This window comes from Pelodiscus sinensis, chromosome 27 (genome assembly GCF_049634645.1).
Source record: "Pelodiscus sinensis isolate JC-2024 chromosome 27, ASM4963464v1, whole genome shotgun sequence".
Taxonomy (NCBI): Eukaryota; Metazoa; Chordata; order Testudines; family Trionychidae; genus Pelodiscus; species Pelodiscus sinensis.
This window is the reverse complement of record NC_134737.1, coordinates 16,205,140-16,224,794: the sequence shown is the minus strand read 5'-3', so window position 1 is coordinate 16,224,794 and position 19,655 is coordinate 16,205,140. Positions and strand designations below refer to the sequence as shown.

The window sequence follows — 19,655 nt, the reverse complement described above, 5'->3', positions numbered from 1 at the left end:
CATAGCCTCAAGGATTCAAGGGCGACTCTTAAATCTTTGGGGATCCACACGCCCGGGCCCCTGAGGCGGCCCCTCAACCCTAGACCTGCAGGGAGACTGTTCCAGCGGGGTTTCAATTCCAACTGGAGTAGATGAAGGGGTCGCAACTTCTCACGGAACGATCCGCCTAGAAAAAGGCGTGGGGGACCGAGGTCGGGCCAAGATAAGGGGCCCACCATGTCTGCGGGCCAGCACCCTAAACCATCATTTTGAGGGTATGGTCAAGGACAGCACACCACTCACACTTCAGTTTACCCCCCTTTGGTTTCCGTTTGTCCCATTTCTACCAGGCTTGGGCCTCCATAAATTTGGACCAGTGGGTCTTGGACCTGGTAGCACAGACTTACTCAATCCCCTTCTCCCTCCTTCCCTCCTCCATCCCCACCTTATTCCTCCCCTTCCCTCTTCAGGGACTCCTCTCACAAAACACTGCTAAAGCAGGAGGTCTCAAAGCTCCTTCACCTGAGAGCAGTGGAACCCATTCCAGACAAGTTCAGAGGAAGGAGTTTTTATTCCAGATATTTTCTCGTTCTGAAGGTGAAAGGGGGCCTTAGGCCCATTCTAGACCTCAGGGGACTGAATTCGTTTATAAAGAAAAGAAGTTCAGGATGGTCACCCTAGCTCTATCATTCCCTCCCTTCAAAAAGGAGGTTGGTTCGCTGCCCTCAACTTGAAAGATGTGTACTTCCATATTACAATAATCCCTGCCCACAGGAGATTCCTACGATTTGTGGTGGCTGGTGAACACTTTCAGTTTGTAGTCCTGCCATTCGGCCTTACCACAGCGCCGAGGGTATTCACCAAATGTATGGCCCTGGTGGCAGCTTTTTTGAGGTGTCAGTGTGTACACGTTTTCCCTTATCTGGATGATTGGCTGATTCGGGGGTCGTCTCGGGAATGGGTGGTGGCACACGTCTCGAGTATCAGGCAAATGTTTGTACAACTCGGCTTCATACTAAATGAGGAGAAGTCTACTGTGGTTCTGTCCCAGACGATAGAATTTGTGGGGGCATTCCTGAATTCCATGGCAGAGATGGCATCTCTACCCACTCACAGGTTTCAAACTATGTGTACAATGATTATGGCCCTCCAGAGGTCCCCCATGACCACTGCCCGCAATTGCATGCGTCTGTTGGGTCACGTGGCAGCTTGTACGTACATCTTGACGCACGCCAGGCTGAGACTGCGTATACTCCAAGGCTGGCTGAGAACTGCCCATAATCCATGTGCCAGCCCCTGGACGTGGTGGTTACCCTCCTGGGTTCTGTACTTCGTTCACTGGACTGGTGGATTCGGGAGGATGTAGTGTTTGCAGGAGTCCCCTTCAACAAACGGGTGCCTTCTGTGCAATTAGTGACAGATGCATCGGACATTGGGTGGGGGGCCCATTTGGGGACCCTAAGGACTCAGGGCCTATGGTCAAGGAGAGAGAACGTCAAGGAACTCAGGGCAATCAGGTTAACATGTCACACATTTCTACCCCTGATCGAGAACAAGGTGTTGGAGGTGTTAACCGACAATACCTCAGCCATGTACTACATAACAGGCAAGGGGGCGCTCGCTCTTCCCCCCCCTGTGCAGGAAGGTCCTCGAGCTCTAGGAGTTGTGCATACTAAAGAACATTTACCTGCAAGCGACCTACCTTCTGGGGTCCAGAAACAACCTAGCAGACAACCTCAGCCGTTCCTTTCAAGTCCACGAGTGGGTGATAAGGAGGGATATTCTAGAGGGGATTTTCCAAAGGCGGGGTTATCCCCTTCTGGATCTGTTTGCCTCCAGAGACAATGCCCAGTGCAGGAGATACTGCTCCCTCAGGGGGTAGGGACCCGGCTCCCTAGAGGACGCTCTCCATATCCAATGGCCCAATCACCTATTCTATGAGTTCCCTCCCTTTCCACTGATTCACGAAACTCTGGTCAGGGTGTGGCTTTTCAGGGCAATGGTCATCATGATAGCACCGATGTGGCCTTGGCAACACTGTCGTGGTTGAACCAGTGAGACTGCCTATGGTCTCGGATCTGCTCACACAAGATCTAGGGGGAATACTATGTCACCCGAACCTGGGGGCTCTCCACCTTGCGGCATGGAACCTGAGTGGCTCTCTAACGTAGAACGGGCCTGCTCTCAGGAGGTACAAAGGGTTTTACTGGAGAGCAGAAAACCATCTATCAGGGCCCTTTATGAAGCCAAGTAGAATAGGTTCATGCTGTGGACACAACGAAGAGGCATAGCCCTGGTTGCGGCCAGTGTTCCTCTGATATTAGATTATTTACTACAGCTCAGGCACCAGGGCCTTGCCACATCCTCTCTGAGTCCATCTGGCAGCAGTCTCAGCCTTCCACCCTGTGGAGTGGGAAGGTCAGTGTTTGCTAATAAAATGATAAAGAGATTCCTGAAGGGGGTTGACAGACTAATGCCGAAGGTGCATTCCCATTCCCTCCTTGGACCTTAATGTGGTACTTAAGGGACTTATGAGATCACCCTCTGAACCTCTAGCCACCTGCTCGTTGAAGCATTTGTCATGAAAGGTGGCTTTTCTGGTAGTGATTACATTGGCCAGGAGGGTGTCGGAGTTATGGGCCCTTACCTTGGAGCCCCTGTACACGGTCTTTTTTTAAGGACAAAGTTAGGTTCCGCCCTCACCCAGCCTTCCTCCCTAATATAGTTTCCCATTTCCATATGTCCCAGGACATTTATTTACCAGTGTTTTTTCCTAAACCACACAACATACCTAAAGAGCAGGCTTTGCATTGCCTTGATGTGAGGAGGGCCGTCGCCTTTTATATAGACAGGACAAAATACTTCCGAAAGTCACCACAGCTTTTTATTTCCTTCGCGGAAAGAATGAAGGGAGCACCACTGTCAACTCAGTGTTTAGAATCGTGGATCACCTCATGCATTAACGAATATTACCATGAACCGGGGAGAAAATTTCCCCAGCTGAGAGCGCACTCCACACAGGTGCAGGCCGCCTCCGTCGCATTCTTGGCTCATGTGCCTATATTGGACATCTGTAGGTTGGCCACGTCGTCCTCTGTACATACCTTTTCAGACCACTACGCCATCACACAGCAGGCCAGGGCAGATGCATCTGTGGGAAGAGCAGTGCTGCAATCTGTAGAGAGATAGGTGTCATTACTCTTCGACCCCACTGCCAGAGGAAACGGTTTGGGAATCACCTGATTGGAATGGACATGAGCAAGCACTCGAAGAAGAAGAGGTTACTTACCTCATAACTGTAGGTCTTCGAGATGTATTGCTCATGTCCGTTCCAAATCCCACCTGCCTCCCCTTCGTTGGAGAACTTCAGCAAGAAGGGGCTGGAGGGGCCAGCAGGGGTATATATACGTCATTATACTGGCGCCACTCCATGGGGCTCCCTTGCTGGCCCTGTGGATACTGCTGAGGGAAAAAGCTCCGAGATCCGTGCATGTGGCACACACACACACACCTGATTGGAATGGACATGAGCAACATATCTCAAAGAACTATAGTTACGAGGTAAGTAACCTCTTCTTTCTAAGCCAAGTTGTTACACAGATCAGACTGGGGGAAGTGTATTAGAATGTTTACAGAATAATGCTCAAGTTTTTCTTCAGAGGCTTCTGTGCATTCCTACTTTCAGGTCTGGCTTCAGGTTCATGGAACATCTACTACAGCTGAATCCAGTGAGGCTGCACAAACCCCCTAGTGATGTCAGCACTCTGTGCCCTGAACCTTTGCAAGGCAGTGCATACCCCAATGTCCTCATTTCCTTCTCCTCTTCTGTGCAAAGCATCCTCGCTGTCTGCGACTTTTTGTCTATTTAATGGACCATCTTTGCCATCTGAATTTTCTTTTATTCACTCTAAACAAAAAAGAGAGAGAAGTGGAGTAGGAAGTTGATCTGGTGTTGGTCCATACAAAGATGGCAGGAGTAGGGCGATAGCAAAGCTATAAGAAAGGCCTGAGGAAAATGTGGCCCGAGGGCTGTGTGCTGCCCACCAAGCCACTGGGTCTGGCCTGCAAATGCAGCAGCAAGCCGCAGGCAGGCTCCCCTGTTTGCCCCAGTCCCGCATATAGCTCAGAAAAGTGGTCGTTTCTCTGATCGCAGAGAGGTGGGGGGAAGACTTCAGGCACCCCTAGCACAATCCCATTTGTCATTTTCTGGTCAGAAAGTGGCCAATGGGAGCTGCCTGTTTGAATAACTCTCAGCACTCGAAGCACCATGCCTCCCCTTCCCTCCAGCTCAGTTATTCACACAAGCACATGGCCCTGCAGCCTATGCAGGCAGGCAGGATGGCTGGCTGAGAAACATTTTAAGCTCTGCAAGCATTTAGCTCTACAGGCAGGCAGACTGGTTGGGCTGCTAGCTGGTAAGTCTCCTGGCCAGACCCTGCTCTGGCATCCCAGCCCCTCCCTTCCCTGTCCCCTCCCCCCCCCCCACTCAACATACCCAAACCCTCTGCCCTTTCTTGTACCCATACCCCCACCCAGATCTTGGCCCCCAATCCCCTGCCCCAGATCATAATCCCCTTCTGCCCTAGGTCACATTCCAAAAACCTGCATCCATCCCCTGCCCTAGCTCACAAATGCCTCCTTCACCCAAACTGCCTTCCAGACCCCACTCTCCCTCCTTTACCCCAATCCCTTACCCCAAGGTTCCTTCTGCACCCAACCTCCTTCCTAGACCTTGCAACTCCTCCATTAATATCATGGAGGAGTGCAGCCCTCGATCACTTTGCAAAATCTTGGAGTGCACCCCTCCCCCCCAAAGATTATTGCCCACACCTGCTGTAAGAGATGCACCATTTGTCTGGCTGTCTGTCTGAAATCAGACATTTTTCATGTCTGCTATGTACAGGTGAAGCTCACACTCCATCAAATTCTTCCCCAGAATATGCCATGATCAGGATCTCAACTACTATTAATTGAGAGAAGACTTGGAATCTGGCTCCAGTCTCTTCACTGACATTGACTTGGGCCTGTAACGAGTTCCTGTGTTTCAGGCAGCACTGACCTTTGCTGTCAAGAATTTTTAGTCTTCCTCATCTGCACTGGCTCTGGTGATGCAGATAAGTGATTCTATAAGTTATTCATCTGTCCCATTTTACTGAGAGAACATCCTTAGCTACTGAATGTCCTTCTGTGGCTCTTGCTGTACCATCCTGTGAAGAACAGCCTGCCCAGAAGAAACAAGGGAAATCACAGGTGGGGAAATCTTGAAGGAAAGAAGAAAGCCTCGGTACCAATCTCATGGAAATTCCCAAGGGTTGCACTTGCTTTATAGCTTGGAATCCTTAGCCCTCACTGGTTCCTAAACCCTCATTGGCCCTGCAACAGCTGCAGACTTCCTCAGGTCATGTTCCTGGTAATCTGCCAACTTTGCCTAGAAGAGGCAATTAGCTGTGATACAAGATTTTTGTTTCACCAGTGTACAGTTTGGCTTTGGAACTGTCTCCTGATTCATCTCTGGAATATCTGTTTAGTGATGCTCAGAATCTTCTTTTAGCTTCACTCCGGCCTTCTCTGAGACAGCCCATGCACCATCATCCTGCCTACACTTCTTCAGTTCCATGTAACACTATGTCCTCCAAAAGACCAGGAGTTCACAGATGTTGCTGTGGCTTTCCCATCACAAAGCTTTAAGGACATTATGTAGTAGTGCTTACACTGTGTAGTTTGTGCTGCATTCAGAAAGAGAAGGGTTCTAATTCTGGGCACATTGTTGGTATATTGCTAGTTACCAGGCAGAGACGGGCACCACACCCTGGGATGCTACTATTCTAGATTTGTTTCCTGAAGATCAGAGTAAGGTAGCAAACGATCTTGCCACTGAAGCAGCAGTATGGCCTGTCATTCCCTCCATGTAGTCTGACATGTCTGCCCTTGCAACAGAGCCATGGCCCCACAGAGGTATTCATGAATTAAATTCTGAGCCCTTGCCCCCAGAATCACAAGGATGAATACAAAATTTGAAAGTTAAGACTATTTTATTGCCAACAATCAATGAAACCTTACACATTTTAATCAAGAAAGGATGCCCTGCCCAGGGTTTTTACTAGCCTGCCATCAGTCATGGAAAGAAAGCAACTTAAATAACCTTCCAGAGCCCAAGACCATCCCTGTTTTCATGAGTCTATAGATATTCAACTCACCTCAGTCACAATACTCATTTTATCCCATCTGTTCCTTTAAGGAGGAGGAGAGACTGAAGGTAAATCTTAATAATTCCAGGGGTCACCTTGTATCTCTAGTCTCCAGACCTCAAGTTTCACACCCCAGTTGGGAGTCTCATTTCAGTTTGCTGCATGCTCTTTTCATCTACCACCTCCACATCCTTTGGAGACTTTACAAGCCAAGTCTGAAATCATATCGGACTGCTGGTATTGAAGACCATGCATCAAGTTTACTCCATATATTTCTTCACCAGCCTATTTTCTACCTCCCTTCTCAGTTCCTGTTCACAGATCCTTCTCACAGCAATTGATTCTGGGAGGAAGTCAACCTACCCTGACTGAGCCAGCCACAAAAAAGGTCCCCTAAGAGTTCTGATTTCTACCTTGATCTTCAGGAAAGGGATGGCCTCTGCCTGACCCAAGATCTCAGAAGACTGAGCAGACAAATTAATATTAGGGCTGTCAATCACAGTTAACTCACATGATTAACTCAAAAATTAATTGTGATTTTAAAAATTGTGATTAATTGCACTGTTAAGCAATAGAAATGTATTAAATATTTTGGATGTTTTTCTACATTTTCAAATGTATTGATTTCTACTACAACATAGAATATAAAGCATACAGCGTTCACTTTGTATTATTTTTTAAATACAAATATTTGCACCGTAAAAATAAGAAATCATACTTTTCAATTTGCCTTCCTACAAGTACAATAATATGATCTTATCATGAAAGTGCAACTTACAAATGTACAAAACAATATAAAACCTTAGAGCCTACAAGTTCACTCAGTCCTACTTCTTGTTAAGACAAACAAGTTTATTTGCATTTATGGGAGATACTCCTGCCAGCTTCTTATTTACAGTGCCATCTAAAAGTAAGAACAGGAATTTGCATGGCACTTTTGTAGCTTGCATTGCAAAGTATTTATGTTCCAGATCTGCTAAACATTCATATGCCCCTTCATGCCTCAGCCACCATTCCACATCTGGCATGTAAATATCTTGAAATGCCGGACATCAGTGCCTTGCAAACACCTGGTCTCACATTCAGGTGACGTAAACAAGAAGTGAGCAGCATTATCTCCTGCAAATTGTAACCAAACCTTGTTTGTCTGAACAATTGACTGAACAAAAAGTAGGACTGAGTAGACATGTAGACTCTAGAGTTTTACATGGTTTTATTTTTGAATGCAGTTATTTTTTATACATAATTCTACATTTGTAAGTTCAGCTTAAAGACTCCACTACAGTACCTGTAGTAGGGGTTGGGGAGGTTTGCAAAATACTATTTCTTTTGTTTTTTACAGTGGAAATATTTATAATAAAAAATAAAGCAAGCATTGTGCATTTTGTATTCTGTGTTGTAATTGAAATCAGTATATTTGAACATGTAAAAAAAATTCATTTAAATAAATGGTCTAGATTGGATATTAGGAAAAACTATTTCACTAGGAGGGTGGTGAAGCGCTGGAATGGGTTACCTAGGGAAGTGGTGGAATCTCCATCTCTAGAAGTTTTTAAGTCTCAGCTTGACCAAGTCCTGGCTGGGTTGATTTAGTTGGGATCAGTCCTGCCTTGGGCAGGGGGCTGGACTTGATGACCTCCTGAGGTCTCTATTCAATGATAGTCTATTAACAGCACTATTAATCATGTTAAGTATTTTAATTCCTTGACAGTCCTAATTAGAACCTTCAAAATGAGGATGCTAACTATGAGATCATCATTGCATCCCTATTCCAAAGAAAATGACATCTTACCTACATGAACATTGAGTGTCCCTGGCCTCTGTTTGTCAGAGGCTGGAGAGGGATGGCAGGAGACAAATCGCTTGATCATTGTCTTCGGTCCACCCTCTCTGGGGCACCTGGTGCTGGCCACTGTCGGCAGACAGGACACTGGGCTAGATGGACCTTTGGTCTGACCCAGTACCGCCGTTCTTAGGTTCTTATGAGTTCTCGGCAAACTGGAGTGAATACCTACCCTGCACAAGTTGTTCCACTCACTAAATACTTGTAAGAATGCTGCTGTGCACCGAAAGTTCCTTAGTACACTTTGATCTATCCCACTTTGAAACAGGAATAGATTAAAGTGAACTAGGGAACTTCTAGTATGTAGCAGCAGGATCCCTATAGACACTTGGTGTGCAGCATGCTAGCATGGGCTATGTTTTCACCCCAGCTTGGTGCAAATTAGTGCTTATATAGAGAAGCCCTGATATGTGATTCTTGGTTTGAAGGACACCTACTTTTACAAGTATAAAGCTATCACATAGGGAATGCATGAAATTTTGCATAGGAGAAAACTTTTTACAATACAGTGTTTGCCATCAGCCTACCAACATCTCTAAGGGTGCGTCTAGACTGCAGGGTTTTTTTTGGAAAAACAGTTGTTTTCCTGAAAAAACTTCACTTACATCCACACTGCCATTGCATTCTTTTGAAAGGAAATTGAAAGAATCAGGGGGTTTTCCGACATTGGTAAACCTCATTCTACAAGGAAGAATGCTTTTTCCGAAAGAGCGCTTTCGGAAAAAGACACGTGTGAACACAAAAGAGGGAATTTTTTCGAAAGAGAGGCCTCCAGGAAAAAGCACAGGTGGCCACTCCATCCATAGTAATCACAGCTGACATGCGAGTGTCCAGTGTGTGTGGACTTTCAAAAAAGCAGATCACTATTTCAATGCACTTTTGAAGTGTGGATGCTCTCTTTTGGAAGAAGTTCCGAAAAAGCTTCTTTCGAAAGAAGCTTGCAGTCTAGATGTACCCTAGGGGTATGTCTAGACTACATGGCTCCGTTGACGGAGCCATTTAGATGAGTTTACTAGACATAGGAAAATGAAGCAGGATTTAAATAATCGCCGCTTCATTTACATAAAAATGGCCGCCACGCTGTGCCGATGATCAGCTGATCGGCACAGCGGGGCAGTCTAGTCGTGCCGCAGTCAACAAGGGAAGCCTTTGTCGACTGCTCCAGTATACCACAGCGCGGCAGCCATTTTGATGTAAATGAAGCGGCAATTATTTAAATTTCCGCTTCATTTTGCTATGTCTAGTAAACTCATCTACATGGCTCCATCGACGGAGCCATGTAGTCTAGACATACCCTAAGTGTTTACTGAGCACCTGGCAAGTCACCTGACAAAAAGAGGAATATATATTTTACGATATCTATACAACTGACTCCCCAAGTCAGATCATGGCAGGAGCTCTTCTCCTTTTTGGTCCTGACCTGCTGCTTAATAAAAACTTTGGGGCTCAAAATCAAGAGGGACCTGTTGAACTATGTCCTTGTCAGAACCTCAGTTTCCTGCGTGAGACTAAATTGTGGACAAGATGTTCCTGGGAGAGGACAGATTTCACGGTATTTGTGAAACCTTGCAACAGCAGCCTTGCCAAGGCTCATGGGACTTAGACAGGAACTAGGCATTTGGATACCCCTGCGCTAAGTGAGTTCCAGTGCTTGTAGGTGTGGCAGGGGGTTGTGCATCTCAGTGGTCCTGAAACCAGGAATTAGGTGCCTAAAATAGGGACTTAGGCACCTACTTCCTTTCATGCATTCAGGCCAAAGTGACTAGACCAACATGCTTCAGAGAGGTAGCCGAGTTAGTCTGTAACTGGAAAACCTTAAAAAAACAACAAATAGTCCAACATGAATGGTCTTTCTGGAAACATTATTGTCTTGCCAGCTCTTCTGCAGGTGAACATCAGTGCTAAAATTCTTTGATATCAAGACAGAAAGGGTCATCTTTTCTGTTCAGTAATGGTCAGGAAGGCGTCTCTGAGGATCTCATTCCTTCTGGGCTGGAGAAAGAACAATGCATTCCCCTCAGTATCTCGTAGCCTGTGAGAGAGGGTGAAAACTCTTGTTATTGCTCCAGTGTCAGAATGCTGGTATGCCAAGCTTTTGCATCAGGCCTTGAGCTACTATGTCGCATGCTGCTGTCTTCTGATGGGCTGTCCCACACTGAAAGAGAATTCTCCATTTAAATTGAATCCCTGCATCTGACTTCTGTGCTTCTGAACCAATTTTGAACTGTCTTGTTAGCAGGAGTGAGATTCTTCAGTCTAAAAACCCATGGTCACATGTGTTATGTTCACAGTGGAAGATATGCTTCATTTTGGCAATGGCTAGAAAGATTGTTCAGTTGTAGAGTGCTCCCCTGCCTTCTAGACCATTGCCAAAAGAGACCAGTCTATTCAATTCATCCCCAAAAGTTCATCAGGCTGCAGGTTCTGTATGTCAGCTCTGCAAGGGTCTAGTGCAGTTCGGGGGGGATTCAGTCCCCCTTCTCCCCTCCTGCCCCCCACAATCACACATTCAGTCAGAGGGTTTGCTAACACCTTTGTCTTGTGGGGGAGACTCTTCCTGCATGGGACTTTCACAAGATGCTAGCAAAGGTCAGGGAGTCCCACCTCTGAACCATTGGGGAACTGCTTTGTGGACTCTCTCTGATGAAAAGGTCTTGCTCAGTGCCACTGTCAGCTTGGCGGGTCAGTGAATCTCAGATTTAATGCTGATGTGGCTTTACACACAAGGCCAAGGGATTCCTATATCCATACCCAAACGTCATTGCTCAAACAGTGATGGATTTTCAAATTAACCAGTCTTTATCCTTTCAGGTTTTCTTCCTCAAGACTTACACTACTCCGAGGGGATGCATATTTTCAGACATTGGATGTGAGAAGGACACTGTTTCTGTGCAAACAAAACTAAGCCCTTCTGCAATAGCATTGGGCTAATTTAGCATAAAGGATGGCGTACACGGGACAGGTTATTTCCTCTCACAGGTTATCCAAGTGGATTACCTTGTCCATTTATTTTTGCTGTTCCCTTGCAGCTATGCATCTCAGCCATTTGTGTGGCACGTTCAAGCTGGTACCCAATAGGGAGTTCTGTAGAGCACTCGTTCAGAGTCCGGTTCACACCTTAGCAAGCCCTGTTCCTTAATCTTGACCTACTTTTTGGATGCTGGGACTGGGAAAGTAGTGCTACAATCTCTCTTCAGCTGCAGACTCCTCAGCTTACCTTCCATCTCTGTGGGTACTGCTTACTAATCTCCTGCAAATAGGAATGCACAGAGGATTTAGAAGAAATTGGTAACAGTTGTTCTTTGAGAGTTACCATTCTTCATTCACACTTCTGTCCCCATTCTGTTCAGAGTTCTCACCATACTTTGGTATAGGAGAAGCTGAGGTAATTGGGTACTGGACTGACTTATGTAGGCTTTGATGTTGAATATCAGTGTTAGTAGGGAGATGCTCATGCAGACCTAATGGACATTGGTTTGGCAGAGGTTCTGTCAGCACATTTTTGGGGGCATCAGACCTACAAATGTGAATGTATAGATGCAACTTTCAATGAACAACAGTTACCATATGTAAACTTTTTTTTCCTAAAGATCGTGAATCATATCCTCTGTCTTGGTCCTGCTCATTTTTTGCTGCCCAGGTGGTACATAAGCGCCAAAGTCCAAGCAACTAAGAATATCCCTGATAGCAGGAATCTTCAGTCGGTATAAGGTTAACGGTGCCCTCTCTTATGTTGACCGCTCCACACCTGCAGTCTTGGTTATAGCTTTTCATTTGCCTGCACCAGTCTCATTCTGGTATCTGAGACAATGTGGCTCTATGCATACCCTGAGTCACCTCCTGATTTCCATAACAACATTCAGATACAAAGAGTTATCTTTGAAGAATTTAGAAAAGGGCCTAAATTTAGTTCAGAATGGAAAGTTGATGGTAACCTCAAGTATAGGGAAATGACCTATGCATAAAATCAGCATTTGTCTGTGAGTTACTTTTATCAGAACAAAGGAGAAAGAGAAGAGAGTCTTAATTTTGTTCTGCTCCAGATTTTAGAGGCAGCTGACAAGACGCAGGCTCTGGACATGAAGAAGCACTGCCTTCATATCATTGTTCACCAGTTTACCAAGGTTGGTTGGATACTTTCTGGGTTTATGGGAATCTGCTGTCCTCTGTCACTACCATGGCAGAGAGCAACTTAATCTGAGCTCTCATTTAATTTTTCTTGCTTCGCAGATAGCTTGCTTTGCTCATAACTGGGTGTTGTTACTGACAGGCATAATGGGGACAATACCTGGTTTTCTTTTGCTTTTGCTATCTGAAAGAGCAGATTTTGGAGACATGAAGACTTGCCAAAACAAAACAGATATTCAAAATTCCCGTTCTTCTTTGTCCTTTTCTTTCTGAGACATTAGTCCTTCTGTGCCAGACCAGTGCTTGGTTCTGATGTATGTGATATTATATGCTTGACATGCACTGAACGTACAAACTTCTCTTTCTGGCCATCATAAATGTAATGCTCCATTTTCTGGTGAAAGAAGTATTGCCTCTGTGACAGTGGTAATATTATTACGTGATATAAAACGTATCATGTTCTGGCTGGATCTCCTGCAGCCTCCAAGTTTGTGAAACTGAAATATGGATGATTGTATAAAATGTCCGAAGACTGAAATTCAGATCCTCTGTTCTCAGTTGTCAGTTGGTGTCATATGATACGAGGTCCCTTATCTGGGAATCCCTTTACTCAATACATTGTCCCGACAAAGAACCCCAACCACCCAGAGGTAGAGCAGACCTGGGCCTGACAGGTGAACATTTTAGAAAGGTATGAGCAAATGAAAACAGGAGTTAGAATTGAAGTACCTGTATAACTGCACTAATTCCTCTCTGCCTTCAAGTCTAGTCTTGCACTCACTTCCCTTCTCCACTGAAGATTTTGTCATTCTTTTTTTAAGGAGAGATCAGACTAAATTGAGCATGAGCTTCCGCTTTTCCCTCTGCCATTTGTTCCCATCCTGCACCATCTCTTCTTGCATCCAAGTCTTCAGCTAATCAGTCTGTCTCCTGCTTTCTTTCTGTAACCCACACTTTCCACCTTTCATCAACTCTTTTCTCGAGGATAAATCTTCCTCACTAACCTCATCCTTCCACCTCCCCATTATCTTTATTTCCAACATGCCATCTTCTTTATTGTTAAACATCCTGGATTCCCTCTTGCATTTCTCCTCCTGCTGCTGTTCCATCTCCCTCCTTCCTTTTGTTGCTGAAGCACATCTTCAGCCTTAATCCCCACAATCTAGTGTCTATGCCTCCATTGGATGTCCTCAGCAAGATCACTGATGACCTTTTCTTGGCCATATCCCAAAACCACTCCTATCTCCTCCTCATTCTTAATGGATCAGCAGAGTTAATGGTCTCTGCTAATCAGTCTCCTTCCTTGGTTTTATAGGGCTTGTTTACATGTGAAAGTTGCTCCATTTTAACAGATGGTGTGAATTTCAGTAGATTAAGTTAACCTGATATGGACACTATTCAGTTTAGGAGTGATTTTTAATGTTAATAAACTGAATAGAAACTATCTTAGTTCATCCAAAATGAGACACTAATAAAGTGGAACAAGAGTGTCCACAGATGGGTTTGCACTAATTTACCTTAACTGGTGCAATTGACCCTCGTAGGCAAGCCTTGGATTTGTTGCTCTTCTGAATCTTTCCTTATACCTCCAACTTCTCTTTCAGTGGCTACTTTGTGGACTTGGTCTATCTTTCAGGATCTCTCAGGGCTACATTCTTGGCTCTTTCCTCTTCTCTTCTCGCACCCTGTACAATTTTATCTGGTTACACAATTTCTGCTGTTGCCTCTCTGGTGAAAGTTCACAAATTCATTTCTCCTCTCTGCCTAGTAATTATTTCTGTTTGCCTCTCTGACATCCCTTCCTTAATCTCCAGCTGTCAGCAAAATCAGCATAATGAAAACTGAATTCCTTCCCTTGCTCCCGAAGCCTTCCCTTCTCCCTCCCTTTGCTGTTAAGGTTGCTTTCTCTTTTCTCTATCTGTTGCAGTATTTCATCCCTCATGTTACATCCTGCTAGATTGCATCAGAACATCTCTAAAACCTTTTCATCCCTCTCCATTCCCAGCTTGAAATCCATGGGGTTCCATTTTTGCTACTGTCATCTCTCATCTTAACTTCTGCAGCAGCATCCTTCCTGGCTTTCCTTGTGCCCAACTCTATTTAAAATGCCTTCCTTGTCTGCCATTCTGATAGCATCAAGCCCCTCATCCTTTGGCTAGCTTTCCTCTCCATTTCTACAGCAAAGCCATGTGCTTTGTATTCTTGTTAAGGCCTTGCACAGCCTGGTTCCAAATATATCTCCCTGTTTAGCTAAACAGGAAGCTGAACATGGGTCTGGCACCTAACATTTAGGCTATCTTTCCCATCCACTAAGTGTACCTTGCTTGTATACCTACCTAGCTACTCCCAGGCACAAAATAGGGGGCATTTGTTTCTATCATCGTTGAATTCTTCCCATTCAAAAAACTGAACTACATCAGGAAACAACAAAAGACATCAGGAATGGTAACACACATAAACCTGTAGAAGAAGATTTTAACCTGCCTGGACACTCAGTCATGAATTTAAAAGTAGCCATTCTTCTACAAAGGAATTTCACTAGCTAATTAGAGAGAGAGATAATGTGGAGTTGGAATTCATTTGCAGATTTGACACTGTTACCCTGGGCTTGAATAGAGACATTAACTGGTTAACACACTACAAAGCCAGTTTTCCCAAATTCCCCTGCCTTTAACATTTGCATTTCCACATCAAAAGCTATGAATGGGACACATCTGACCCACTTAATCAGCTTCATAGACACAGGTCCTACAATTGACAGGTAAATGCTTTTTGTTGCTATACATATCTTGGATTCTGTTATTTCCATTCCAGCTCATCTGATGAAGTGAGTTTTATGTACGAAAGCTCATGATCCTAAATATATATATTTTTGTAGTCACTAAGGTACCGCAAGAATACTCGTTAGTTTTAGAAGACAAATATGACACTTGACTACTACATTCAAATCATATTTAAAATGTGCGACATCTGAAAAGAATACAGGAATATTAAAGAATCTGGAAGGATGTAGTCTATGATAGAAGTAACCCAATGGTTTCAGCATTCCATGTTCAGCATTTCCATTTGGAAATGAGATTATGCACCTGGGCTCTGTCAGCCAGAGAGTGTTTTTCCAGCTTCATTCACTTCTGTGCAAAATGCCTTATTTGAATGCAGTTTCACAGTCTTGACTAGTATCAGAGGGGGAGCCGTGTTAGTCTGAATCTCCAAAAGCTGCGAGGAGTCCTGTGGCGCCTTATAGACTAACCGAAGTGTTGGAGCATAAGCTTTCGTGGGCAAGGATCCACTTTGCCAGATGCATGTCACATTATGCTCCAACACTTCGGTTAGTCTTGACTAGAGTTCTGAATGGATACAAATTTGTATCTGCGTCCCATGCCCAAGCTGCAAACATAGTTGACAGATACAAAATGGATAGAAAGCAGATTCTCAGGGCTCTGTTCTGGACTTCCTTGTGATAGACCTGATCAGTACCAAGTAACTTGAAAATTAAGTGCAATGTTGAAGTAAGGCAAGAAAAATGAGCAATATGCCATATGACAGGGGCTGTGTCTAGACTGGAAGCTTCTTTTGGAAGAAGCTTTTCTGGAAGAGATCTTCTGAAAAAACTTCTTCCGAAAGAGAGCATCCACACTGCCAAAGCTCATAGAAAAACTGATCTGCTTTTCCAAAAGATAGCATCCATTCAGTGTGGATGCTATCTCGCATTTAAGCTGTGATTACTATGGACTGAGTGGCCACCCGAGCACCTGTGCTTTTTTCTCTTTCCTATTCTTTCAAAAGAACTCCCTCTTCCCTGTCCACACATGCCTTTTTCTGAAAGAGGTCTTTCGGAAAAAGGCTTCTTCCTCGTAGAAAGAGGGTTACCAATGTTGGAAAAAACCCTCTGTTCTTTTGATTTTCTTTCGGAAGAACGCGATTGCAGTGTGGACGTAATTGAATATTTTTCGGGAAAACAGCCATTTGTCCAAAAAAGCTCTGTGGTGTAGACATACCCAGGGTGCAGTCACAGGCAAACCCTTGGGGGTGCCTTCTGGGGTGCTGACACAGCCACTGTCACTCACCTTCCCGCTCTCTGGGGCTCCTTACCACCTGGTCCTGCTGGGCCAGCTTTACTGGTCTCCCCCAGTCAAGGCCCTGAGCTGAGGTCTCTGCCCCCACCGAGAAGCAGTACAGACACTGAACCTCTTCAGATCCAAGGAGAGTGCAGTTTAGGGCCCAGCTTCCTGGGATACCACTCCACAGATGGGATCAAACCCCAAAGAATTAGATAAGAGTAAGCCATCTTTAACAATGAAAGGGGGAATGTGCACACTGGCTGCCCCCCCATAACAATTATTTACAGAGTTTGATAGAAAATAAAAAAGATTTTATAAAGTAGAAGCAGTAACATTTAAGTGGTAATAAGCAAGAACAGGCAGAGCAAAGTAGGTTACAAATCAAAAGAAAAAAAATGCTTGGCTAATTTTGACACTGAAACCTCAGTACAAACTCTTCAAACTCACCCTAAAACCTCTTTTCCAGCTGCCCCTCCAAATCAGGGCTGTCCCCCCGTCCCCCCCCCCCGGGGTCTTCAGCTCCTTTCCTTCAGGTGAAGCCCAGCCAAAAGACTAAGGCCTCTGCTTTCCTATTCTTTTTGTTAAGGAATTGAGCCACTCCCTACCAACCACTGCTCAGACTTAAGAACAAAAGAGATTGTTTAATAGTTGCTCATCAAGACTTTGAGGGTAACACCTTTCATGTCTCTCATTCACACATTTGAAACCCACAAAGTATTCCCCACTCCATGTGTCTAATTTTACACACACACGATACATATATCAAAGTAAGATAAACAGAACCAGCGGATCGTGACATGAAGATTGATGGATTACATGAAATAATTCGCTCAAAGTACCTTTCAGTTACGTGAATTCATATCCATAAGTCCATTTCATAAAGCATGGAGGAGAGATTTGTCACATGCCATATTTCAGAAAACATTTGTGCTCTGACATTTTGTTAAATTTCTGTCATTATTGCTTTTTTTTCCTTTTAATTCTGGTTTTGTACATTGAAATGGTCTGATTTTAGTACAGTCCCATCAAATTGTCATTGAAACACTGAGTGCTAAACTACCTGTAATGGTCAAGGAATACAAATGCTGTCATGTTTGTTTATGTTGTGTTTGAGAAGGTCTGGTATGTAACTTTTTGCCCAGCATGATATGAATGTGTGACCATTACAGTCTCCTTCAGCTCTGTTGTCTGTTTAAGGGGTGCTGCTACCCATTCAGAATACCAGAGAGGAAAAGACTGTTAACTGGAGAGCTGACTAGATCGTTGTAATGCCTAATAAAACTCTATTTTTGTTTGTATTCTGACATAGTTCTGTGTCTTTGCCCTTGGTCTTAAGCCTATCAGTGCCTATCAATGCAATATCTGGGTCCTCATAGTAGGTGCCTAATTTCCACTATTGTTAATGGGATCTATCCTTCCATTGCCTGTACATTGTCCTTATTTTGAACATATAACTCTCTGTATTGATTTCTTTCCAGAAGTGACCTGATTCGTCGTCTTCATTTCACTGTTATCTAGATGCACAAAATGCCATTGTTTCTTCACTACAGACTCTAGACCTACACAAATAGGAGGAAATATTAAGCAATTAAAAAAGATTTCTAAATAGTCTCTATTTATTGGTCTTTAAATATAGGGATGTTTCTCAAGATCAGAAAATGTCTGCTCAAATAAAACTTGGATTTGTGTGAAGTCTCCATTCAGCCTGATGCTGGCAGAAAATATACCATTGTTATAGAGTAATTAGTTAGCTAAGGCCATGTTGATATTTGGTTCTTATGGCATCTTACTGCTTGAAAGATCTAGGCAAAAATACCATGTGCACAGGGTTGATGAGAGACTTCTCCAGGCCCTGGGAAGAGCCAGTTCTGGCCCCACAGAAGGGGTAGGGCCTCAGTGGAAGGGACTTTGCTAGGGGCTAGCCTCCCTCAGTCAGCCCTTCAGCACCACTGGGGCCACAGGGCACCTGCTGCCAGGGGCTCCCACAGTGATCTAAAGGGCCTGGGACTCCGGCTACTGCAGCTGCCAAGGTGGCAGCTGGGAGCCCTGGGCCCTTTTAAATCACTAGGCCTTGGGGCAGCTGCCCCCTTCCCACCTCCTATGGGTACTAAATAAAGCAGTGCTTTGAGCTAATTCTCAGGGCACAGCAGAACAGAGTAGATAATTTGAATAAACTCTTAGCTGCCAATTCCAATGTATTTCTGCTGACATTCAGATCCAAAGGGCATGAATTTCAAAACTAGATAAGTTTTAGCCTGCACTAATTTGCATCCTGTATATTAATTATGGAATCATTGTTATGAATAATTATTCTCACTCTCAAGGAGAGCTAATGATGGGTTCAGATTTCCTGATATATCCTCAACTCCATCCTGCACCAAAAGCAATCTAAAACTAGAACTCAAGGGAGGGCAATTATTATTTTATATGGAAAATAGTTGTGATTTTCATGGAGTTTGCAGCCTGGTTCTGTGTGTTTGTCATTTTATTAGCAACATGACATCATCCATACAGTGGAACATCACTAGATTTCAACCATTGTAGGGCTTGTAGGAGTCAGTTGGGATTAAACCATAATATTTAAACTAAGATTTTAATTTTTTTCCTTTTCTGTGTGTTTTTCTGTTTGTTTTTGTTCTCCCTGAAGGTCTCCAAGTTGCCAAATCTGCGATACCTCAGTCAGCCGCTCCTTCTTGACATCATAGAATCATTAGCCAATCACATATCAGACAAGCAATGTGCAGAGCTTGGTTCAGATATTTAAAACACTTCCAGATCTTTTTCATTTGTTCCTCCAAGTGTTGCACTCCACAGCTGAATCTCTCCATATTGAGCTGCTCAGAATTTCAACACAATAAAGCAGAAGACCTGTGAAGAGCATGGAAAATCTGAACTGTTGCTCTCCCATGGATCTGCATGGTTTATATCTGTGTATTTGGGGCAGAAGCTGGTCTCAGTCATACCAATGTAAAATTGAAATCACTGGGGGCAAAGATAGAAATGGGGCAATGAGTTTATTATAGATTTACCTTGGTGTAACTGAGTTCAGAATCTGGACCATTGCTTTTGTTATGTAAAATATAAACAGTAATGGATAAAAGGATCATTAATATCAAGAAATACAAAGTTTAATTAAAGCTATTTAAAGGTCTCTGTCTCATTGTAAGAAGAGCCAAAGCCTAGAAGTTAAAGTCAACAATTATTAAATTGGAAATAAATGTGCTGTTTTAACAGTGAAATTAATTAGTAATTGGCCCAGAATACAAAGGCTTATTATAGATTCTCATTACTTGAAGTCTTTAAATCTAAATTTGGTGTCTTTTTTTCTAAAAGATAAACTTGTCATCAACCATCTTATTGAGCTGGATAACAGAAGCACTGGGTGAAATTCTCAAGCCACTATTTTGCCACTGATAATCATAACGGCCCCTTCTGACGTTTAAAATCCATTCACCC

At 44.0% G+C, this 19,655-nt stretch overlaps 1 protein-coding gene across 1 annotated transcript in view; it reads left to right on the top strand.

Annotated features, from left to right (window-relative positions):
- The window catches only part of LZTR1 (leucine zipper like post translational regulator 1), a 118,201-nt gene extending 98,780 nt beyond the window's left edge, over window positions 1-19,421 (top strand). Inside the window, exons 20-21 of the mRNA XM_075910554.1 lie at window positions 12,054-12,134; window positions 18,847-19,421. Of these exons, the coding sequence (XP_075766669.1) occupies window positions 12,054-12,134; window positions 18,847-18,963 (198 nt within the window). The 3' untranslated portion in view covers window positions 18,964-19,421. The remainder of the gene's footprint in view (window positions 1-12,053; window positions 12,135-18,846) is intronic.
- The last annotated feature ends 234 nt before the right edge of the window (window positions 19,422-19,655 follow it).